The sequence below is a fragment of the Strix uralensis genome, chromosome 3, assembly GCF_047716275.1.
Source record: "Strix uralensis isolate ZFMK-TIS-50842 chromosome 3, bStrUra1, whole genome shotgun sequence".
Classification (NCBI taxonomy): Eukaryota; Metazoa; Chordata; class Aves; order Strigiformes; family Strigidae; genus Strix; species Strix uralensis.
In genome coordinates this window covers 76,122,371-76,147,566 of record NC_133974.1, presented here as the reverse complement: position 1 = coordinate 76,147,566, position 25,196 = coordinate 76,122,371, and the positions used below count along the sequence as shown (strand labels likewise).

The 25,196-nt window shown below is 42.2% G+C and overlaps 1 protein-coding gene across 1 annotated transcript in view; it reads right to left on the bottom strand.

Moving 5' to 3' along the window:
- FNDC1 (fibronectin type III domain containing 1) overlaps positions 1 to 21,653 on the bottom strand; it is a 45,092-nt gene extending 23,439 nt beyond the window's left edge. The window contains exons 1-10 of the mRNA XM_074862952.1: positions 21,452 to 21,653; positions 19,677 to 19,775; positions 17,735 to 17,849; positions 16,436 to 16,623; positions 15,658 to 15,765; positions 12,183 to 12,371; positions 9,032 to 11,377; positions 7,137 to 7,258; positions 5,253 to 5,364; positions 3,927 to 4,304 (exon numbers count right to left, since the gene is read on the bottom strand). Coding sequence (XP_074719053.1) covers positions 3,927 to 4,304; positions 5,253 to 5,364; positions 7,137 to 7,258; positions 9,032 to 11,377; positions 12,183 to 12,371; positions 15,658 to 15,765; positions 16,436 to 16,623; positions 17,735 to 17,849; positions 19,677 to 19,775; positions 21,452 to 21,653 — 3,859 coding nt within the window. The remainder of the gene's footprint in view (positions 1 to 3,926; positions 4,305 to 5,252; positions 5,365 to 7,136; positions 7,259 to 9,031; positions 11,378 to 12,182; positions 12,372 to 15,657; positions 15,766 to 16,435; positions 16,624 to 17,734; positions 17,850 to 19,676; positions 19,776 to 21,451) is intronic.
- Positions 21,654 to 25,196: the final 3,543 nt, after the last annotated feature.

Here is a 25,196-nt window from a genome sequence, read left to right as displayed (position 1 = left end):
CCCACAGGCTTCCCAGATGCCCATGCCTACATATTATCTCAGTATCTCTGCAAGTCATGTATCCAGATACATCAACCATCAAGTACCTCATCTTGTGAATTCTGGCAAGGGCTTCCCTGCACACTCTGAGAAATGCATGTCTCCATGTTTGTTATTCAGGGAAGCCAAAACAGTACACAAAGCTCAGATTAGCCATGAAAAGCAATGCAAACAAAACAAAAGCATTGTGCTGGAACCCACTGCAGGTACACTCAGAAGTCTTCAGTGAAATGCCAGGGCTGGGGAGAGGCCAGTGTGTGAAAAAAGGCAAGAGAAAGACAGCTTGGACTTCAGGATACTACACAGAAACTGGTAATGTTCCTGCAACACTTGATATGAAAGCAACAATGTTATTTTTACTAAGCCAGTAATAGAAACAATGCAAAATTTCAACTGCCAGTGTCAGTTCACATATGTATAATCTGAATGTTACATTTTCATTTTGCAGGGTTTTTTTATTTAGAACCAACAATTATTGTACAAGACTGATTTTTTTCCTACTACAATGAGGTTTTTTTAAATACATAGTAGTGATTTTAATGCCAAAATAAGCTTTGAAAATACAGGAAATGGGTTAATTCTTGTCAGACTTTCATCTAGCAAAATCTGACATTTTCTCATGGTAGACTTCTGCAGCCACTCATCAAGAGATCGTCCACTTGGAAGCTACTTGACTTCTCTGAGGGTAGCCAGTGACAAAGTAGATCCTTTGCTGAATTCTGCAGATCTTCTTACCACAGTTGGCCAGCATCAGCCAATGTCTGTAATGTAGGCAATTACCTTTGACTATATCCAAGTAAACAAGAGGCTCAGATATGCAGAAATTTGAAGTCCTTCATGTGAAGTTTTCAACTCATTCACACATATTAGCTAGTCAGCCTTTGGCCTATGTACAATCCAGCAAAAACAAACGTTATTTTCTATTTTTGTACTTGTTCGGTCTCTTCTACTTCACTGTCTGTGCTTCTTTAGTATTAGCTGTGGCATGGCGATGATAGGGGTACTTCCCAAAAGACCTCTCACTTTATAATTTTCTGTATATACATACATACACCAACCAGCTGCAGTTCTCCAGCTTGCTTCATCAACCTTCACCGCAGCTCTTCAGTGAACCCTGCCTGTACCAAATGAGGCCAAGTCTTGCTATGACCACTTGACATAGACTTTTGGCATCTGTAAGGACGGCACACTGCAACCATCACTTGATTTTATCACATGTAACACGCGGTTAAGACTCCACCTTTTTTCTCCTTGTGAGTTTATGAAAAAAGTTTAGCTGATTTCACTGACAAATCATGCTTGTGTGGCCAAACCCCTTTGTGAAAGTTAGAGAGTGCTGAATCTAGTGAAATGTTGACAATAAATTCTGCTGGGTCGAGCAAAAATCCTGCCAGAGAGTAAGCAAATTTGCCAAAGCTTAAGTAGAATGTTTGGCGGTGGGTTTTGGCACTTGCAGACCCCGACTGTTTGTGAGTAAAGCACTTAGCAACAAATATCAAGCTTTGGCAGAAAAAGTATTTCATTAAATGATCTGGAGTATTTTCCAGACTCAGATTAAAGGGAAAGACAACATAAAAATATGATTTGAAAATGGTCAAAGGAAAACTGCATTAAATGTTTTGATAGTTCAGGCAGTAGTTGTTTATCCCTCTTGAAACAGACACTGCACTTGTTAAACAAAACCAGCCATCATTAAATAAATACCACAAAGATGCTTTCTTTTCAGGCAAGTTCCTCTGTGGAACAGGCAGGTTGTTTTGCTGCATTTGTCAAATGTTGAGGCAGGTCACCAGGATTAAAAAAAAAAAAAAAAAAAAAGATCAAGAAAATCCTAATAATTACTCTTCAGAGAAACTTTTGTAATTGCAAGGTAGGGACTAGTATTGCTCAAGCTATATACCAGGTAAGAAGTAGAAATCTAGCACCGTTCACTCTTCCATTGTGATGCATTTGTAGACATACTGTCAAAATGCCAGTCAGTTTAGGAGTGATTTAAGGGCCACTGAACATGAAGCCTGTATAAAAAACTAGTTTTCATTCATGCCTCTAACAAAGGTCAAGGATTCAGCAAGTCCATCTGGTAGAAGGCAAAAAACCCAAGCAGAATGTTTTAAAATGTTCATAAAAATCACATGAAAATTCCCCAGCCCACAACTCTGCTAAAAATAATACTGCAAAGGTTTTTGCTTTTCAGCTTCTGGAGCCTACATTCATATTAACCCCAGTCATATTTCATGAACTCTTACTGTTCTTACATGTATTCTCAAAAGAGGTCCTTCAGGTATCAAACAGCATAGGCCAAAGACAGAAAATATTACAGGATATAAGCGACATTTAAGCTAAGCAAAAGCATCTGGTGGGAGTGGGAGAGACTCTACCAAAAATCACAGTCCCCTTTAGGCAACTTTGAAAATACCAGGGTGACTATATATAACAATATTTGTAACACTTTTGTAAATACAATTAAAAACAATGAAAGTACTAAAGGGAAAACCAAAAATCTTCAAAGAAATACTTAAAGATGATGGTAATTTTTACATACATATGTCTATGTGTGTACACATCCATGCATATGTGCATCTGCAAGCACACTTCTATAAATACACACTGTCAAACATGGGGCTAGTCGTTAGGTAAATATTAACACTAAAAATCATTGTAATTCCACCTGGACAAGGCGCTAACATCTCTGACTCATTACTTACCCAGTGTAGCTGGTAAGGGAATTATCAGTCTTCTGCTTCTGAGATCCTTTCCAAAGATGCCATCCTGAGACTCGCTGTGAGTTGCTGTAGCAACATCCTTCCATATCTCTGCACCCTTCAAAGTGATAGTTCAGCTTCCTAGGCCATGGCTACATGACCTACTTGTAAATCTACTTTGGCTTCAGAGATACAGGTGTATGGGGGAAAGGTAAGGAGGTTTCATTATCTGTTAAAACTCACTACTCCAGTTGGCAGCTGTCTGACTTGCCAACCTGTTGTCTAGGTTATGACCATGCTCCTACTGCCCATTTGTAGACTGATTTGGGGACTACCTACAAATGGAAAGGATAAGGACTACCATGGTGCTCCCTGACCTAGTTTTGCAAAATAAGCAACTAACTGGTTTGCAATGCAACATTCAGGTGATGAAAGAGTAAAACATGGTAGGAACAGACTCAGTGCCCTAAGACTCTAGTGCATTTATACTTGTTTACTTTGGATTTCAGTTTGGCACATTATAAGCTTGTATAACTGCAACAGGGAAATAATGTTTTCATTTTTTCAAATATATTTTCAGATGAGAAAGAAATTAGTGTACAAGTCTCTGCCTTATCTGTGCAGAGACAGGGTTGTCTTTCCCCAGCTTCATCCATGCTGTGCTACATTCCTGCTAGACAATCTCTATCTCCGAGGGCTGGCAAGAGAACAAGAATCTCATTTTGCAAAAGCTGGTTCCACCATGGCTCAAAAGAGAGACTTTTCAGAATTTATTGTGAGAAAAGAGCATAAAACAGTCAAAATGTATAGTGCCTTCAGGTCCTTCCCTGGCCTGAACTCAAGTGAGGACTTCCTTATATGCAAGTGCTTTGGCTACAAAATTACTGCCCATACTTCTGTTCACATGCGTGAATATATGTGACAAAACTGGTTCCAACACAAGGTAAGAATTTTACTGAAATCAACATACTTCCACGAAAAACTTCCACTTTGAGGAAAGTTGATATTTTCCAATTAAAAACCTTTTAGCATCCAAACCCTTCTTTAGCTGCTCTAATCTCAGCTCCTACCTTATCACATGGACCAAAATCTTCAGAGGCAGATTCTTTTCCGCTTTATATTTGTGTAACTGCGCTGTACAAATAGCACAACCAAAGAAGTTCAAACAGCACAAAAGGAAGTTACCTTCTGCATTGCACTCTGGCAGGCCATCAAACCCCAGCAGCAAGTTGCCCTCATCATCGTACTGTCCATAGGTGCCTGGAGGACAGGTTGTGGGGGGCTTCTCAGTGGGTGGTTCAGTGGTGGTTGGTTCAGGAGTGGTGGTGGTAGTTGTAGCAACAGTTGTTGTAGTGGTTGTAGTTGTTGTGGTAGTTGTTGGGGGTATTGTTGTAGTAGTAGTTGAGGGAGTGGTTGTTTTCTTAATCATTTCAAGACCAATCAGAGGTTTCCCTCCAAGGCTTATTATTGGTTTATCTTGTGCACTCGCTACAGGTTTACTAAATCTGCCATGTCCAAACAAAGGTAATCCATCAGGACTCACCATTGGGGCACCCTTTTCATCTAGGAGAGAGAAACAAAACAGAAAAAACCCCATCACTATTAATCCATTTTGGGCTTATAGCATGGTATTTATCGATAGTAGATATCACAAGAGCACTGAGAGTGTGGTTCAGTACTAAGCTGACAGAGAAGGTTGTTATCTAGGAAAGAGTCATGGCTAAGGAAGCTGGAAAATGGTTCAGAAGAACCTCAGATAAACCACAGTGGTGTTCACTTTTATCGGCTGTTTGATAACAGGAAGACTGCAGGGAGGTTTCACTTCAGAATCACAATGTAGAGACAATGCCTGCATTTAATTGAAGTCAGTCTTGTAATTGTTGATGAAAGGTATGATGAACTGCTCCCTAATGTCAAACACGTGCAAGGAAAAACTGGGATGAGCTGGTGAGATGCTGTCACTGCAGATAAACTTTTGTGCCAAATTCTGGATACTGTAAATAGTCATGGCAACCAGTTTAGCAGCAGGCACTGAATTTGCATTCAAGAAATCTATACAGGTGGACTGATATGCAAACAGCAGCATTTTCACAGATCACACACGGGGTTTTTTTACTATTTGTGGTCAGTTTCAGAAGAAAAAATAAAATAATCACATACATATGGCTGGTACAGTGCTAGTGGTGGGGAATAATTACTTCTATGTATACAAAGACATAAACAGGAGTCAATCCTTATCCTAGCTCAGTTCTGCAGTCCTGTCTAATGCTGATACAAGTGAGACGGATTTGGGTGATTCTTGCTGCCTCATACTCCAGAGCCCCACAGGATGTTCCAAAGCCTCCCCAGGTCCTGCAACGCCCTGACTGCCTGATGGAGACCTGAGGTACAAGCAGCTCCAAGTGCTTGCATGGGACCTGGGGATGCCTGAAGCATTCAGCAGCTCAAAGACTTGCACCATGTGCACAAAACCTGTAGATTTTTTTCTGTAAGAAGGAAGCTGCCACTTACCAACAATTGTACGTCCATCCCCTCCTAATTTCACTCGGAGAGGGTTGCCTTGGGAATCTTGGAGGTATTTTCCTTCAACATTTAACACTAGCCCTCGGTCAAGATCTACAATCTAAAAGCAATAGATGGACTCAAGTTTAGCTAACACAAGAGGAGCTAAAATGAAATTTCACAGCAACAGAAATCTTGGGGAAATTCAGATGCTAAGTGTGATGTTCAGGAATAACTACAACACCCACAGACTTTTAAAAGTGAGTCACTAATTGTATAGTAATCACTGAAAAACAACTGCTGAAGAAAGCAAATCCCCAGGAGCTGGGCTCCAGAGCTGCACAACAATCATATCATCTACTGTAGCTCTCATGTGCAAAGGAGCAACTCCCTTGATTTTCTTGGGCTGCACAACTCCTAAGGTGGATTCCTGCAATACTGATTTGAGTATGACCCCAAGACCTTTTGAAAACAGGATTTAAAAGCATGTCTCCTAAACAAAGAAAAAGAAAAAAATAAACTAGTTAATTTAGATTGAAAGAGCAGTGAAAACAAAGTAGCTAAGATTTTAATTGGGGTAGGAGACTGAAGAAAAGCCTCTGTCTCATAAAACAAATCTGTCTGAGAGCCTGGATGGAATTCAAGACGTAACTGTAGTTAAAGTCCAGTCCTTGTTGCTATTTCAACCCAAAATAGCTGAATTGTATGCTGTTTTAACCTGAGGTAACAGACACTGAGCCACAGAACACAAAAATGCAAAAGGTGCTGGGAGAAAACTGGGAAGAGAACTTGAGCAGCAGTTCCAGGTTGGCAAGACAGACTTACATTTGGTGATGGGGAAAAGGCTGTAGCAGGAGGGACAGGAGATCATGAGATCAGTCTCTGAAGCCCTCCAGGCCCCAGATGTTGACATAGAACCTCTTGATTTACAAGGTGTTTGTCCTGCTTGCAGCAATGCCCTTCTCTCGTGGGGTTGAGAGAGACGCCCCACAGCCTCCCAAGGACCTTTTCAGCCCACTTTCCGGAGTCTATTTAAAGGGCTTTGGGTATGCTTTTTGAAATGCCTCCCTTGAATGTGACATACCTGATGAACCTTTTTATGTTCCTCTAATGCAAACACTGAGATTGAAGAGGCCATAAAATAAATGTCTTTATGTGTCATGCTGTGTGTGACCAGCTCTACAGATGCCAGGGAGGATGGTCACAGTCTCCTGCTGCTCAGCATTTGGACGAACACACAGGAAACACCAGTTCCTTCCCTGCATTGGTCGGTTATAAACTCACTGCAAAGGATTTTAAAAGACAAGGTCTGGGCATGTAGGCACCTAGTGGGGCTTTCCTATCAATGGCATCTGAGATCATCTGAAAATATCACTGGAAACATGTCTGTACAAGTGGCAAAATGCTTAAAGATACCTATGTATGTACATTTAAAGCACTGTGACACTTACGGAGTAACTTTACATTTCAATACTCTTGTTCACGAGCTTCAACCTGGAGTGTGAGTCTGGGAGACGCATTGCTGAACACGTCTTTCAGAGGAGCTATCCCAGGTAGTCCCCACTAACACTGCACGGCAGACAAGCCCTGTGTCACTGAGGACTGTAAGTCCCACTGACTTTGAGGAAAAAATATTTCACTAAATTCATGGGAGCAATGCTATAGTTGAAATTCAAGCCATCAGGCTTTAAATCAGACATTTAAAATGTTCAAATAATGAAATGCAGAATTTCACACCAGATTTCAATGAAACAGTGGAAACCAGATCGCTAAGTAAAACCTCACTTTACAGCTTCATTGACTGAGGACACTGTTCTCCTTTCTTTTCTTAATAAAAATGTAAGTACAATAAAAGGTTAAAGCATCTTGAATTTGGAGAGAAGGTCACCCTACCCACTTTGTTCCTTGAGGGCCATTGATTACTCTCTGTCCACTTGGTTTTCCATTATTACCAGGTATTATTTTTCCATTTCCATTTCCATTTTTCGTTGTAAGATTGGGTCTGCCGTTGTAACCTGAAACGGAGAAGAAAATACTATTCTGAAGAAAGCTGTGCAACCTACAAACCACATTTTAAAATGCAAAGAAATGCATTTTCAGACTGATCTGGTCATAAACGAGCACAGAAAGAGCCCTCACCACACTTGGCAAACCAGGCATTTAATTTCTGCTTGGAACAACTGTTGTGACACTGTCAGATCCCCACAGCTGACACAAGCATCTGAAATGGTTTCTCCTGAAAAGGTTAAACACTCATGGTTTGTTTCTACCATGTTTATTTGGTCTCTTTATTCCCTCTTGTTTTTTTAAGAAAGCAAGGCAACATTTCTAGATGGCACTACAGCCATTAAAATGTTTGTGATCTTTGTAAACATTTAAGGAGTGGGAAGAGGGAAGAAACCATTATTAAACACAACGACTTGTTCAATCCTATCCTTATACAAAGCTGTAGTGATTAACTGCAGGAAAGGAGAGAGGGGATGAGAATTACCTCTTTATTTTTTTTAAACCTGTAAAAGGAAGGACTCTCCTTCTCTCGCTGAAAAAACACTGGTACACAGAGGCACACTCAGCTCAGAAGTGGAGAAGCAGTGGCACTGAGCTGCAGGCCCCCCAGGTCAAAAAGGGCAGAATTTTTCAAATCCTAGCTCAGAGACATGCCTCCAGAAAAATATATGAAAATATATACCTATATTAACTGAAAAAAAATATACATTAGCTGAACACTCCTCAGCTATTAACTTCCCAATTGCATGGCTAGCAGTAAGCTGGTACACAACCTCCACAGAGAAATCTGTTCTTTCATGCCATGTATCTCATCCTCCATGGTATTATTTAAGGTCCACTCCCACCTTAAAGCTCTGCAAGCTGGTAGACCTCTACACAACATTGAATCTGACTAAAACACAGCAAATACAATAGTCCAGCCTGACTGAACAAAACATTGTTATCTACATATAGCGTAGAAGGTATTTACTAAAACACTCAGGTCACTCAATGCTATTTTGGATGTCCATGCATTGGAGGGAGAAAAATTATTTCTACCTAGCAAAGTCACTGAGACTGGGATTCTCCATAGGTGACATGGGAAATTAATACGTGACACACCTCGATGTGTAGTGGACCCTCTGTTCTACCACTCAGGGTCAGCAGATATTCTGCCAGAAAGAAAGCCTCTAACATTTGGGGTAAATCAGAGCCATAAAGTTATCAGAGGGCCTGACTGTGATGTGAGCAGTCCTCAACAGGAATGTGAATCCCTGAGCTGCCACTTAAAAAAAAGAGGAGAAAAAAGAAAAAAGGCTTAAAAATTAATTAAAGAAAACAGAATGCCAGGACATGATGAGGAAACACCTTACTACCTAGGCGTGGTCAAAGTAGCACTATATAACCTACAAAAGCTTTTAGTAATCCATATGAAGAAGAGCAATATACCTGAGAAGTTGTCATATTCTGAGTACACATGTGCTTTCAGTGAGCATTCAGTGAAGTCATTGTTCAATAAGGAACATAATCCTTTTTCCAATTTAGCACCTATCTCTGTCATCTCCTCTGTGGATCATGGGATCCTGTGAGGATCAGACCACAGGACCAAAGGTCTGGGGTGCCACATTACACCAATTAGCCCATGTCCTCAAGAACTGGGCTCCCTGAGAACCACCAAAATAAAAATAAAAATACATTATACTAAATAACTGAACGTGCATTCTGATGGAGGACTTTTCATCTAACTGCTGATCTTAGGAAAAACACAGTCCAGTGAGATTACTACGACAAAGACAAGATACCTTGTCTATAAGGAGGTCTAACAAATTGCCGTTGGGAAGGGTTCCGTAGCCTCGAGTTCAACAGTCGCTGGCGAGGGGACAAAGTGGAAGAAGAAACTGTTGGAGGAACAGTGTGTGTCATGATAGATGCAGAAGAACGTGGCCAGACAAAGCTTGGTTTAGACGGGGTATGTTTGTTAGAGGACTGAGTAATCCGTGATGCTATGGCGGAACTTCCTGGTGACTCAGGAGAAGATATTTTTAATGTTGGGGTTTTTTCCTTCTCTTCCTCTTCAGAGCTTACTTTGTGAGGTAGAAGAGTGTCCATAGATTTCCTTTTATTGCTAGTAGTGTCATCGTATGTGTTCTTGTTACCTCTAGAAACAGAAGGGGACCATTTTGCTGCCAAAGATGTGGGTTTCTCTTCCATTTCTTTCTGATCATATTCACTGTAATAATCACCCTCTTCATCAGAAACTGACTGATGAGATTTAGATGAAGAGGAGGAAGGAACTTTTTGAGGAAGTTCAGTTTTGGACATTTTTGAGGGCAACAGGCTATATTTTTTGTCTGTTTGGGACTCTGTTCTTGTAGCGACCCTTGAGCGAGCAGGTAATGAAGGACGAGCTTGTCTCGAAGAAGTGGATGACAACCTTGGATTATAGCGGTTGTCTTTTGCTGTATCACTGGCAGAACTGGAGGATGGCTGAGTAAGTTTTGGTTTGTAGGAAGGTACCTGAGAACCTGGCTGCTGTTGCTTTGATAGAGATGAACTTGAGCTTCCCTGAGAGAAAGATGCAGGTAATCCCCTAGAAGAGGACACCTTTTTAGGAAACACAGGGTGGCTGCTTGCTCTGTCACTTCCTTCTGTTACATCCTCATCATCACCTTCCTGCAATTCTTCATTACTCTGGGATGAGACGTGAGATGGGAGGCGACGGCCCCTTGAATGTAGTAAGGAAGGACTGGTTTGTGCTCTCTGTGGATGCTCTGAGTGAGAGGTCTTCTCCAATGGAAGATGAGAAGGGAACGTCTTTTTAGGTAAAGATACACTTGGTTTTGATCGAGCAAGCATTTCTTTTACCTCTCGACTGTCCTGCTCTTCAGACTTATGTTTGGAAAGAGAAGACTGCAAAAGAGAATGCTTTTCTGGAGCAGCTGCTTGACTTTGTTGTTCTTCTGAGTCAGAGTGGGATGACTTTTCACTGTGTGTGTCTCTGAGGTGAGAATCAGAATCGACCTGAGGATTTCTTCTCTTGGAATAGATTGCTGAAGAAGACTGCCTGGAAGAGGGTAGAGAAGGAAATAAGGGGTTTCCATTTTGTGAGTCCTCCCTATAATTCTTATCAACATCCTTTCTGTCAGATTTGGCACTGGTGGAGGAGCGAGTGTGACCAGAAACAGCAGACCTTGATGAGACTGCCACCGCAGCTAATTTCGAATCCTTCCATGTGCGAGAACTGGAGCCTGAGGGAAGCCTTGTTTGTTGTGACCTAGAATTGGTCTGTCCTGCTCTATCTTCTGCTTCCTCACTGCCAAACTCATTATGGCTATCATGAGCATGGGAATCTGCTGATTTGGAAGAGGGATGATGTGAATGATCTAGAGACCCAGACCTACTAGGATGGCTTTGGACAACCTCATGAGAGATAGCAGACTGCCGATTTGATGGCAAAGCCAGGCGGCTAGGTTCTGAAGTTTTAGAAGACACTTTCAGCGGCATGGCGTCTGGCTTTCTTTCCACACTACCCGCAAGATCATTATTTTTGACAGGCAGAGGATGGGAAGAGGTTTTAGAAGGCACATCAGTGCTGCTTTGCATCAGTTGCTTTGTTTCATTATCTGTATATTTAGGACCAGACAAGGCAGAAGAGTGTTGTGCTGATGATGGTGGCTCACGTTTCTCTGTGCTCATCTGCCGTGACACCTCTGATGTGTGGGTTCGAACAGAGGTCCTCCCTGAGGCAAGTACAGGGTGGACTGGCCGACTAGGGGACAAGGGTCTAACATTCCTCCTCTGATCCTGGGCTTTTGGTGGCATTGTTGGAGTTTCTTGGGAGGAATCGTGATCATCTGTCACCTCGGTGGATTGGAGATCAGGTTCCAGCTCTCCTGTCTTTCTAGAAGGCAACTGAGATTTACTTAGGACCCCTCGAGTCAAGACTTTATTCTTATATTCAGAAAGAAGACTCTTCTTATCACTAACATTAGGTGAACGAACAGATGACTGCTTAGAGGAAAGCGATGGCTGGACTTTTGAAGAAACAGAAGTTTGAGAAGGAGATGAGACAGCAGTCCCAGTTTTTTTAGCCTCTGAATTATCTTGAATATTTGTTTGTTGCTGAGCAACTGACTCCTCATGAGCAGCTGGGGGAAAAAAAAAAGTGTTTATTCACAACAATACAAGAAGCACAAAAAACTCACCAAGCAAAGAAACCAGCCAGATAGCAAGAACAAAACAACTTATGAAAGCATGAGATGACAATTATTTCTGTATTAGCCAGCCTCTGGAGTCTGGCTGAGTAAGTTTTGGGTTGTAGGAAGGTACCTGTGTGGAATTATTGTAGCTTGGGTAAAACATAGAGCAATTAAAATCAAATATCTAAAAGCAGGGACTGCAACATCCTATCAGTGGAATCAAATCTTCAGTAGAGCTTAGTCGTGTTGAGGCATGGTGCTGCATTATCCCATCTGAGGCTGTGGCCCACATTTTTAATTAACTCAGCAAATCTGGTGTCCCCACAACAGCGTCTTTTTGGCAAGAAGCAAAAGCAAGGAGTAGTATCTGAGTAAGCCACTCTAAGTGACTTTCAAGAGTGGGAGTTGTCAGGAATAGTGCTACCAAAGACCCAAAGCACTGTATCCTTTAGGCTTTGGATAAAAAGAGCACACAAGTGTTTTCATGCAGGAAATAGAGTGTGATATGCATTTATTTAAGATGTTAAAATGTCCATAAAATGTCCTTTTACATGCTGCAGAGTGATAAACACTTACCTACAAGCATCTCTTTGGACAATATCATGATGAAAGAGCTAACAGAAACGGTATTAAGGAAGTAAAATCCCACAGGTTAGATGCAGTGCAGAGGAAGCTAAGTCAGTAAGAATTAACATAACCAGGACTGAGGCAAGAATGGGTGGACTATGCAATTGGTGCATGGCTCGGTGCTCACCTGCTGGGATGGCGACACTGAAGGCTTTAGACTGAGGACCTGGTCCCCTCCTGTTTGCTGCACGAATTTTGAAAATATAGCGCTCCCCAGCCTGCAGACCATCTATTATGGCTGATGTTGTAGCTCCAGAGTAGGTGATGGACTTTGCTCCAAATGGCTTGAGAGCCGGGGCGTATGAAAGAATGTATTCTGAAATGATTTGGCAGACGGTTGGAAGGAGGAAACTGAAAACAGTCCTGTTTCCAGCGGACAGACTGTATGGGTAGGATGAATTAGAACGTGCATTACTAAAATTAATACACTAGCAATGCACGCCGAGTCAACAGCTGGAGTATAAAGACATGAGAGAGAGATATATACACAGGTATGTAGGTAAGTTGAACATCTGTTCATCTTAACAGACAAAACCAAATCACATCAATGACCTAATGACTGAGACAAAATATGTTAGCTATACCTTCGTAAAAATACATAAGCAACAATGTCCATTAGAGTGAAGTATCACCAAGAGGAGCTGGATGACAGCCGTGTGCACTCCCAGAGAAGGTGTCGGGGACAGGATAAAGTTACAGCACCAACTATTGCATGATTTGGTATGCTGCACCAGGAGACCTTTTTTTTGTTCTCTGAATGAGTCCTCTGAAATGAATACTCTGAAAAAATTAACTGCCCTGAATCAGAAATAACAGAGGAAACCTACAAAGAGAAAACATGTTTGAACACTGCCAGGAAAACATGCACTGTCCTACTACTTGTGGAAATCTAGTCTGAAAGACTGTGCAAATGTTAGGTAGGGCAGATTGCTACGATCAGAATACCTGTGTTGTTATGGCTGATGAACCACGAGCAGATTTTAGACTTCCCAAGAGAAAGAGATATTTTGAACTTACTGATTAGCTATCAGATTTGCAATCAACAACACATGATCCCAAGAATATTATTCCAAAACATAACTTGCTCACAATGGTGGACAACACACAATTGTGTTGCTGACTGTAGCTATGTCCACAGCAAATAAGAATGTTAAAAAACTTTCTTTCCCACAGAAATTATTTGGAAGTATAAAATGGTGTATTCACATCATTATCATTCAAGACATTAGTATTAAATTTAGGTGACATTGTTCATTACTATTAATTAATTTCTTATCTTACATTTCCAACAGAGACTTGACACAGCTATAATTGTACTGTACTTTTTGACCCTAGTCATGCAAAAGCAATTCTGCCGGTCCACTGTGGTGAAACTCTACCAGCTCCAAAGGCCATATACTCATTCCTCAGCAGTGGTGGAGCCTGAGGGGCATCCCCATGAAAACACCAAGTCACTTACTTTAATCTTGGAAACAATATTATTGCAGTCAAATATAAGTGTTTCCACCTGAGTCTTTGCTTAGAGGGGTTTTAGCTGTAATCTACAGGCCAGTAGGTAAAATTCATGCCTGGATGATTGAGGTTCTTATTCAGAAAAGATACTTCTACCAGGAAATAACAGCACTGTATATTGCCAAATGGTAGCAATAGCACTCCTGTCCAACAAAATCAAAATCTAATATACTGTGCTTAACTATAGCCAGGGTCAAACACCACTGCTGAGAGAGCAAAGGAAGGTCTTATTGCCACTTAAGAAACTCACCCTGCTCTCACTTTCCAGTTTAGGATTACTGTGGTACCTGTGCTCTGTATTAGCTTTCTGTATTGAGAGAAATTTCACCCCTATAGGAATAATTGTAGGCATGAAGAGGAGTCTTCCCATTAAACTCCCAAGGAGTACAGGTAAGATTTCAGCCTTGTGCAGGCTTCCTTTTCTTTTCAATCCTCTGTAAGAGGCACAGGTATCGGACCAAAGCAGGATTTTGAAAATAAAATTCCAAGGGCTGCCAGTTTTGCCTCTCTACACAAAGAAACACAATAATACTTGAGGAGTCACAGTGACGTGATGGGAAAATTCTAGAACACAGTAACACTTTTAAAAACATATTTTTTTTTTCTGAAAATGAGCCCATATTCATTGTGTTAAGAAATAAGCCATGGATGGATCATCAAAATTGAGGAAAAAAAATCAATATTTTATATGCAAATGCATTTAATACTCAGTTGAAAACAAAAATCAACATATTAGAAGGCATGATAAGCTTTGGATTGGGTTTTTTTGTTTGTTTTAAGATACACAGGAATTGCTTTAATAGCAGAGGCACTGGTGTAACTTCTGGTAACTCTCAAAAGACTACTAGAGGGCATTTTCTCCCATTACTTTAATATGTGGTATAAATATATAAAAAGACAGGGTTGAAAAACAAAAGGACCAAAAGACAAAAATTCCTGATTACCATGTGCTATGAAAACAACTATGAAGTGCTAATTCAGTGATTTCATTTAGCCAGTATAAATAAAATTTTTGTCATTTATTTAGTTTAAAAATAAGACCTCTCCTGTAATACTTCATACTCAAGAAAAACAATGATATATTAGACACATATAAGTGTTCAGCCCTTGAATATCAGGTATCTTTAAAATTATTGCCTTGGATGAATAATCTAAAGATCAGCAGACAAAAATGGACAAAGGGCTACAGACTGCTCAAAATTAGGAGCAGATTTGAAATTTCAGATAATGTCCCTGCATGACCCTACTTTAAGAAATAATAATTCTTGGACACAATTGCAGCTCCATTGAAGAAATTGGCAAGACTCCCACTGACTTCAAAGAGGAAGGAATTCTACCACTGCCCTGAAGAACACATAAAGTAGGTCTTGTATGCAGACATGGTGCACTTCCCTCCAGGCCAAAGGTTTTTTTTTAAATTCTGAGATGTTATAGTGCTGATAAGGCACCTACAGAAACTTCTGTAACTTGAGAACACAATCCCATCAACCACTGGAGAATAGGAGCAGCCTGTTCATTTTCAGGGAAAAAAAGGAAAAAAAAAATCCGAGAAAGCTTTTTTTAAAGTCCTATGCAAATAGTAGCCACTGACAAGTTAGCTTTATGACTGTGTACAATAATACTACAGCACACGAGGTTTATGTGTGATATCTGTTGAAATCACTATTTGCACTTGCTTCTTAAGATGAGGCTTTCCTTCCATGATAAACTAGAAATAAAGCACAACATAAACCCACGCGCATTCTTGGCAACTAACCAACTTTTTCTTCTTCACCTAATTGTTACAAATCCTTTGGGAAACTTCCTTCTTGAGTTCCATTTCCACCTGCTTATTAACAGAAGAAGAGGTAAGCGTGCACATGTGACACCCCAGGAAGCTCTGTGACATCCCAGGCACATGGTGACAATGGCTTCCCAGTGGCGGTGTGGAGACACTGGGCTGGAAACAAGAAAATCTTGCTTGGGTATAAGCCATTAACAAGAGAAAAAATCCCGGCACTGTCAGTGGTTCCAGCTTGCTGCGGAGTGGCAGTCTAGCCTCAAGAAGACCAGATCTTTGAGAAGGTTAAAAACTGACAGTGGTGACTTACCTTTGACTTTTCCTTCACTCTCTGGGAGAGCATCCCAGGATGCTGCTACAGAGGTTGGCTTCCCCTTTAGTGGCCAAACATCCAAATTTTCAGGTGCACTGGCAGGAGCTGTGAAACAGCCATACGTAAAAGAGGCAAGTGAAATCAGCTGACTTACACAGCATACACCTTTTGGTCCTTCTTCTCATAGCAGAAATTCCTATACAGCCTTTTCAAAGATAAATGTGAAGAGCACACACGGCTCAGGTCCATGTGTGCCTGTATTACATCTATCAGACTCCTGTGGTGAAATTTTATTCCATAATTTTAGGAACAGGCTGTCTGCATGAAACTGCTGCTGTGGTTTAGCTGGAATGACACGGTAATTCAGTTGTTATGCACCACTTCCCTGTACCAAAGGAGCCCCACAGCTTCTCAGTGGTGGAGGCAGAATTTAAATTTGCTGTCCACAGAGAAAAACAGCAGCCAGGCTGCTCCTCCCAAAGAAAGGGGCACACCCAGCTGCAGGGGTTCAAGGTACTGACCCATCCCCCAGAAATACCCAAACCATCTCCCCCTGTTCTCACCGTGCCACAAGAGCAGCTGTTCTTGTTGTACCACAAGAGCAGCTCCCAGAGCACTGCTGCAGGGAGGCAGGCAGCAGCACAGAGGCTTTTCCTATGTTCCCAACCCTCTGCTGCCCCAGGTAACCACTTATTCTGGATTTCCCTCAAGTCAGCCTATTTCACAGCTCAAACCCTAAGAGTTGTGTTATGTCAAGGACGTTTTGAATACATACCTGCCTCTGGGGTCCGTTGGTAAACAGACACGCTCCATTTGCCTTCCTTTTCTCCCTCCAAGATTTGGACGGCAAACTCGTACATGGTGTCCGGCACCAGATTCTCCACCAGCGCCCGTCGGTTGGACACCTGCTTGTAATCCCACCTTGCCGATTCGCCCTTTTCCCGATAGCGAACACTGTATTGCCTGGGATCAGAAACACACAAAGATAAAAAATTCACATGTCAAAACCTAGCATTAGCAGAACCAGAGAGGAACAGGGCTGCTCTCCCCAGATGCAAACAACAAAGTACCACCATCACCAAGAGCCAGCATCTTTTAAGCAAACATTTGTGCCTTCCTCTAACTGAGTCTGATTGCTTTCACCCCAAGGGACGGACCACTCTTTCCAGCCTCTTACTCAAAACGCTCCCTGTCCTGGGGGGGGAAGCTGCAGGGCTTTCCGAAACAAGCCAGGCATCCCAGGGGGCTCCACACCACCATCTCACCGCCTCATGGCCATCCATGAGCATGGCTGGATGGCTGGGAGCCCCTCACTCCCAGAGCAGCAACAGCAGCTCAGTTCCCACATGTCTGCCCAGATAACTGCTTCCACAAGGAAACTGAAAACATCTAAAATTACCACTTCTCCTGCTGTGCCCCTCGGGGTGTTTTAGTGTCGGGTTGCACAGCCCTTCAATGTTCCCAGGCTGAGCAACAGAGTCCAGCACTTTCAAACCTTTGGCAGTTTCCAACCCGTTTCTCTGTTTATTTTGGTCTCCAACTGCTGCGGCATGCTGATGCAGGGGCACTGATGGGCATCTTTCCCACTGCAGTCATGCTTCCTTCACCTGCCATAGGGTCATCTCAAAGCTGTAGTCTTCTCTTGACAATCCAACTCAACACCTCACCTCTGTGGGTTGTGCCCTGTTCCCCATCCCATCTTTTCCCATGCATGCATGGGGATTTTCTGACCATGGTGATATACCAGCATTTGAATAGGGAAATATCCCTAGCTGGTGCTGATGACATTTCAGAAAGGATCCAAACCCAGTCATCCAGCAGTTACACAGACCTCTAAATATTGGAGACCAGGGTGCAGGGAGTCAAGGAGGATACATCACCCCACATCCACCCACATCAGGTTTTTAACAACTTCTCTGAAGCATCCCCTACCAGCCATTGTCATAGGGAGGGATATGCAAATTCAATTACTCTCATAGCCAACTGTAATTAAATAAACGCAAAAGCAATCAGCAGTGCATTGTCAGCAGTTCACCTTCAGTATGCATTCAGAAAAGAAAACAGGGCTAACTACCTATTCGCTGCAACCTTCTGTTTTTCATACAGTGGGTCCGTCCAAGCAACAAGCACAGATTGAGAGGACATAACTCGAACAGTTATGTCTTGTGCCACCTCCACCTCTTCCTCCTCTGAAATGGCAAAACAAAATAGCATATCAATAACAACATTGGAGTTCTCATATAAAACAGTAACTGTCTTCAACTGACGTTATAACGTGCACACAGCAGAGATGAATAACAAATACAGCGGTAGTGGAAAACCAAGTACATTGATTACTGATGGTACCCCACGGAAACATAATTTCTTTTGATAGTTGTTTGCTTACAAGACCAGAGTACTAATATATTCTACAGTCCTTCAATATTCTATCAGTCCCCAAACTGTCACCTACAGCAAATGTCTTATTAACATACTGACATTCACTGTCTCTGGCAAGCTCACTGCTAGAGCTACCTGGAGAGCAGAAATCTTGCCTTATGAAAAATTTTGAGATTTCAAAATTTGGTTTCATTTTGAAGGGCAATAAAATCAGGGACTGTCAAAAATTCTTCACATAGAGAATTCCTGCATATTTTACATTTTTGAGTGCTTCAAACTGGTTGTTTGAATTCAGCTTTTCATTTTTTATGGTATATAAGACAAAAGTAAAAAAAAGCTTTGAAAGAAAAAAATAAAATCATTGAAGTTGGCTGTTTTGACGTATCAGAATATCTTTCGCAAATAATTTACAAAACTTTAAAAGTAAGTGAAACCAATTTGATTTTTTGAGGTTTTTCATTTTGATGAGGCTCCTTTTTCTATCTGTCCATCTTTTTCCAGTGTAGTCTACCTACAGCCTCATGAAGAATTTATTACTTTTCCTATTAGTGTCACAGTGACTACTTCCAAGTCTCCCAGAGGCACAGAATGCACAAGGTGCAACTTTCCAGCCCCAGTTTTACAGAAGAGTAACACTGGAAAAATATCAATGTCTCAGGAAAAGAAAGAGGACAGTAAACTCTGGAGTACGATTTCATTCTCCAGGGACCTTAGTCATGTATGACTGAAGTCCAGGGAAAGATTGCCCTTCTATTCAGCAGGTGGCATGTTACCCCAAAACCCAGTACTGCCCACACAAAAGGCAAGCAGCAGAGAAGCACATTTCACTTTTTCTAAACAGGTTTCTAATTTCTCAGACAATTCCAGGTTTTCCAAGCCAAACAGCTACTACACAAAAATGGCTGAGAGGACCCATCTACTACTCACAAGTGACTTAGGGGACATACTCACAAAGTTTTGCAATGGGAGCACCTGAAGAGAGAAAGTGAGCTCAAGCATCACCTCACCAGAAAAGGTGCGATGTGGGACTTCAATACACTATGGCTGTCAGTTCTGACAAAGGTGTTCTCTATCACCATCAAAATATCCAAAACACTCTGTCACCCCCACGGCATTTTCATCCCAATGCGAGGGGGAGAGAAAGCAGCGCTGGCATGGAGATGACTCAGAATCTCACTCATCCTTTTTAACCTTGGCAGCAGTATGTAATGCCTTCTTCCCCAAAAAAAGTGAAAACTTTTGCTGACCAGGTTTAGGCTTCTGGAAATCAACCCTTCAGAAAAGGGGGTGGAGATCTGACAAGAAGGCATACTATTGTGGAGGTCCTGGCTTTGATTTAATCAACTCTTCTTGCAGTGCATAACATTTGCCAGTAGCTAGAGAGGAGGAGATTAAAAAAAAAAAACAAACAAAAAACCCAACAACAGAAACCCAACCAACTCATATCGCAGAGTTGTATCATTTATTAATCCTGCTTGAATTACAGAAGCAATTGGAGACATCCATCAAGCTCTTTAATGCACAGCGAAAAACCTAGCAGCTTCAGCACCAGAAGACTTGCAGTCTAAAAATCACAAAGCTACTTCATTGCATTCAAATGTCTCCATGAATTGACAACAAATGTGAAAGAAACATACCTGTGACTTTTCTTTTAGTTAAAGATGACCTATAGACAGGTTGGCTCCGTCCTTGGGAGCTCCTTGATGGCAGTGAAACCACATGAACTGACTCAGAGGCTGTATAAGCAGGGAAAAAACAGAGGCTTTCCTGTAACCTTTTTCACTGAAAAAAAATTTTAGTCTTTTTCAGGCAGAACTCTGTTTTATTCTTTTTTGAGACACAAAAGGAGAAGCTTACTTGAAAGTTAATTTATTTATAGTCACAGCATTTACGTCAGTTCAATATGCATGCAGTAAGAACGGTAAAGTTGGACGAAGTCCTATATTCTAAGACTGAGTTATTCTCCTGATAATTTGATTATTTAAATAACATTTGTTCTCCCTCTTCAAAAAAACGTAGTATAAAAGTAATGAAAACAAGTAGGAGGTGCTCCTAACCATGTTACATAGTATTTCTCATCAAGATTAAGTTCATTACTGAACTCCCACTAAGTCCATGACAAGATTTCCATTGACTTCTGTACTGCCTGGACAGGCTCTCAACCTGCAGAGCAGTGGTACATACTGGGCATCAAACAAAGAGCAGAGCATCTCCCACACATATGTATTTTGGCCCTGTCACCTTGGCACAGACACCAGAGTGTCTTGGCACCTCCACAAGTGGTGCATAGAAAGATGAAAAAGTGAATACTAGAGAAGGGATGAGAAATTAGTATGAGATTCCTGTTAGGAAAAGGAGGAATGACTGAGAAAGGTGACTGAGGAGTTTGCTCTCTTTGGAGAAACAGAGATAAAGATGTGCGTTTAATACAAAACCCACAAAGCAGAAGGGGAAATAGACATTTACACTGCAAAGCCAGGAATTCCGACAGACGTGTAATTTTGGAATCATCACCCGTTCTGTAAGCCAAGACCAAACTATCTGTGGGACGAGCTTCCAGCCTACAGGAGAGATTTTGAGAAAGAAGCCTAACCTCAAGCAAATGCACCGGAACAACACAGGAGCGAAGTAAGACTTGTAAGTGCAGGCCTAGCACCCACTCAGGCAAGAGGAGCTCAGGCAGCAGGACAGAGATAGGTCAGCCACAACACAGGCAAGTGACACAAATAGTGCAAAGGGAAATGCTCAGCCTCTGGGGACATAAAACTGTTGCGAACTCCACTGATATCATTAGATAGGAAATCCTTTAAATCAAGGGCAGGTGACCTAGGGCATGAGTGCAAACCATCACAGCACAGCAGGGTGTGGGACACAGAAGAGGCCAACCTGACTGTCTCAGGAGCCCTTAGTGACCAGGACCTCATGAAGGAACTGGAGAGAACATGGGCACACAAGTGTAACACTCTAGTATGGAGCCCATGAAACAGTTTTAATGGTAAGCATGGATACATTTAATTAAAGCATTAATTTTTTCTCCACTGGCCTGAAGTAACATAGGGACACAAAGTGTAAGAAGAGGACAAGAAACAATGGATTTCAGAGCAGTCCTACTGCATGTAAGGAGAATCTGAGCTATGGCTCTTCTCCCCAGCGCTTCCCTCTGCTATTAATATGAGCAACTTGCACATGATGTCTCTTTAAGCAGCATCAAGTTTGCTACACCTTCTACCCTTGCCATCATATTTTTCTGTTAAGAACATGTTCAGAATGCAATTATAGCGAGCATTTTAATTTATAGGAAGAAGTCATTTTGATGGCTACAACAACACGTGATCTGTGATCACGTAGCAGCTGCAGGGGATTACAGAAGTATGCTATCTCAGCTAGATGTTATCAGGGAAATTTGACTCACCTAGTTTTCTTGCTTCCTGGTTTTGTCGTTCTTGCAGCAGCGGAGTATAGCTCATCCTTCGGCTGCTCTCTCCGTACCCACGGAGGTAACCTTGGGATCTGCTGCGTGGACCCCTGAAGCCTGCTCCATAAGGTGGCTTCCACCGAAAAGATAACTTGCCATCTGGAGACTGGGCGCGCACTCTCAAAGGTCTGTTTGGCATGTCCTTCTCTTCAAAAAATAAGCAAACACACACACACACAACCCATCACAGTTATTATGAAGCACATGACATGTACAGCAGCCCACATATGTCTGTTGCAAGCACATCTATTCAATAACATCAGAATAAAGGGCATAATTTTATACTTTTGTTATTTTGCTATAAAACTCAACTGCAGTAACAACAAGTTTTCCAGGCAGGATGTGCAATACTCAATAGCGTCTTTTCCCAGGCTCTCCAGACAGATGGTTGCAAGACACTGAAAGTGAAAACATATCGTAATACAAGGACTCCTGCCAGAAACTGGGGTAGCTTTCCTGTTTAATCTTTTCCTTTTTTCTTTTTAAAATCCCCTTTCCCTAGTTCAGGCACACCAGTACATTATATCTTTGGCAAGTGCTAAAGGTCAGTGTAAAGTGAAGCACAGAACTTTTTCACTATTTTTAAACTTTCTTTTAGAAAGCAATCCACACTAAAAGCAGGTTCTCTTCTCCTAAACCCATCACTAATAGTTCTGTTCTCTGACAGCCTCGCATTTAACAGGACTGTTTTGCACGTGCTTCATCGACTCCCCAAACTCCCATTATACTAACCCTTGAGCATCCAGCACTGTAACAGGTACCTTATGCAAGTCATTTATTTTTACATTTGCTCGCAAGTTGGCAGCAGTCTTTTAAGAAGTGGCACTGATGAAAGGATTACTCAAGCAATCAGTTTTGTTGCTCTGAACAGCATTCCCATTTTTCACAGCACTCTCCATTGCATATGACCTGCACCAGGCTACTGTGCAGGCTGCAAGCAGAGCAGACAGCAGGAAGGAAGGTGCTGGCAGCACCAGCCAGGACTGAGATCTCCCACACCTCTAGTGATTTTTTGCCTCTTATCTTTTACATTTCACATTCAAAGCAGGTCCCTCTCAGTCTCTTCCAGCAATGCCATTCCACCAAGCACAAGGTTGCATGAACCTGCCAGCACAGAAGCTACACGCTGTATTCAAACCCTCTCACTCACCAGCTAAGCCAGTCATTGCAATCACAGCAATGTTAAGGGAACAAGAGACTGGGACAGCAACAGTTGCCAGAAACCTGGACAGACAACAAAAGACAATGCACCAAGGTACCCTGTCAAAACAATAGTGAGATCCTCTTTCCAGCAACACTTTGGGAGCTCATATTTATTCATGACAGTGCTTAAACATGTTACTTGAAGTCTGTATGGATGTCTGCATGTCCCTATATACACCAAAAGCAGGACCTTTTCCAGTATTTCTTCTCAGTGACACCTTCTATAACTGAACTGCTCACTGGTCTTGATCTGCTGACAAGGCTGCATCTTCTTACATGCTCCCAACAAAGATTTTTCTATTAAATTACCCTTTGGAAAGGATCATAGCGACTCTCAAAGCTCTTTGCTAAGCCTCTCTTGAAATCCCAGTGAGAAATGCAAGGTTTCAGTGTTGATGAGTTGTATAACATGCAGAGAACCGCACACTCCCAGGGAACTCTACTTTTCTACTGAAACATGGGGCAACAGCTCAGCATGGTAAACCTTGCCTTTCTGTTTTGCCTACAGAGAGACAGATCATCAGTTTAAACACATGGACTTCAGCAGCTTCTCTCTTCTGGCTGTTACTCACCACCCCAGCAAAATAAAGAAGCTATAAACCCAGATTAATCAGCCAATTCGGCTGGTTTTACAAACACTTTATGTTGCCAGAGCAGCGTATACTAGTTGGATCACAGCAGTGGATCTGGTTCTAAGTGTTTAACAAACAATAAATGCTTTTTGCTATACAATAAATATGGTTCCTTTCATGAGGCTCTCTGACCACTTTTCAAGGAATGTTCTCAGTCATGCATTCTATTAAAAAAAACACCTGCTCCCACACCGTTTCTTTTTCTTGCTCTCCTGAGCAGCTACTCAACACAGATTTCAAAAGCCTGTTAGACACTGATCATGTAGGCACACAGCCTTCATTCACACCACCACCATGGAGAACTGAAAGGGGGCAAAATTTAAGTTGGAAGGGACCCCTGGATGTCTCTTCTCAATCTCCTGCTCAAAGAGAAACTATCACCAACACTGCATGAGGCCAGCCTTGGTTTCCCCTAGCTCAGTCTTCAACACCTCCCAGGATGGAGATGGCACAGCCTCCCTGTGGATGTGCTCCAGTGCTGCACCAGCTGCCTAGGGTGAAAGCTTTTATCATAGAATCACAAAATCACTTACATTGGAAAAGACCTTTAAGATCATTGAGTACAACTGTTAACCTAACACTGCCAAGTCCACCACTAAACCACATCCCTAAGCACCACATCTACACACCTTTTAAATACCTCCAGGGATGGTGACTCAACCACTTCCCCAGGTAGCTTGTTCCACTGCTTGACAACCCTTTTGGTGAAGAAATTGTTCCAAATACCCAGTCTAAACCTTCCCTGGCACAACATGAGGCCATTTCCTCTTGTCCTACTGCTTGTTACTTGGGAGAAAAGACCAACACCCACCTCACTACAACCTCCTTTCAGGTAGTTGTAGAGAGTGATAAGGTCTCCCTTCAGTCTCCTTTTCTCCAGGCTAAACAACCTGAGTTCCCTCAGCTGCTCCTCCTAAGACTTGTGCTCTAGACGCTTCACCAGCTTCATTGCCCTTCTTTGGACACCCTCCAGCACCTCAATGTCTTTCTTGTAGTGAGGGGCCCAAAACTGAACACAGTATTTGAGGTGCAGCCTCACCAGTGCCGAGTACAGGGCAATGATTACTTCCCTAGTCCTGCTGGCCACACTGTTTCTGATATATTTTCCTAATGTCCAACCCAAACCCCCCAAACAAAACTTGAAGCCTGCCACCACCAAGAAGTGGTTTCCTTGCAGCTCCCAATCAAGTAGCAGTTGGCTGCTGTGGGACCCTATCCTCCTGTTTGTCAGACTGGGCCAGCCCTGCTCCTACAGTCTCTCCTTGTAGCCCAGATGCTGTAAGTAGCCACCACCTCCCCAGATCCTCAACATCTCTCCTGAGCAGTTCATCCCTGGCCAGAGGTGAGCAACACCTCCCCTTGACCAGCCATGCTCTCTTGGGTGCCTGTGGCTTGCTGGGCTGTGGTATAAGCACACCATTCAGGTTTCCTCTCAGTGGCCTGGTATGCCATAGAACACCAAGAGCCCACTGGCCCAGGGTGGCCAGGAGGAACACTGCAGCCCATCAGCTCTGCTCCCCCAGTCAAAGCTGCAGCTTCCAACTGGAATTAAAATAGGAAGTCATAAGGGACAAAGGATACAAAAGGAACCAGCCCAGCCAGAGAGCCATATGGAAAGTATTCAATCTAAAACAAATGTGGCTTTAGGCAAAGAGAAGTTTATCAACCCTAATGCTGAATGCAGGGGATCAGCTGAGATTTTAAAACCAGGGCTTTCTAAGGCTTTGATTACTTTCCTCGTGGTAGCACCACACTTTACTGCCCATTGTTCCCATTTCACTAGTTAGCTCCAGCTTTTATTTATCTTTCCTTGTCACAGTTTGACCAGCAGGAATCTGAAGGCATCC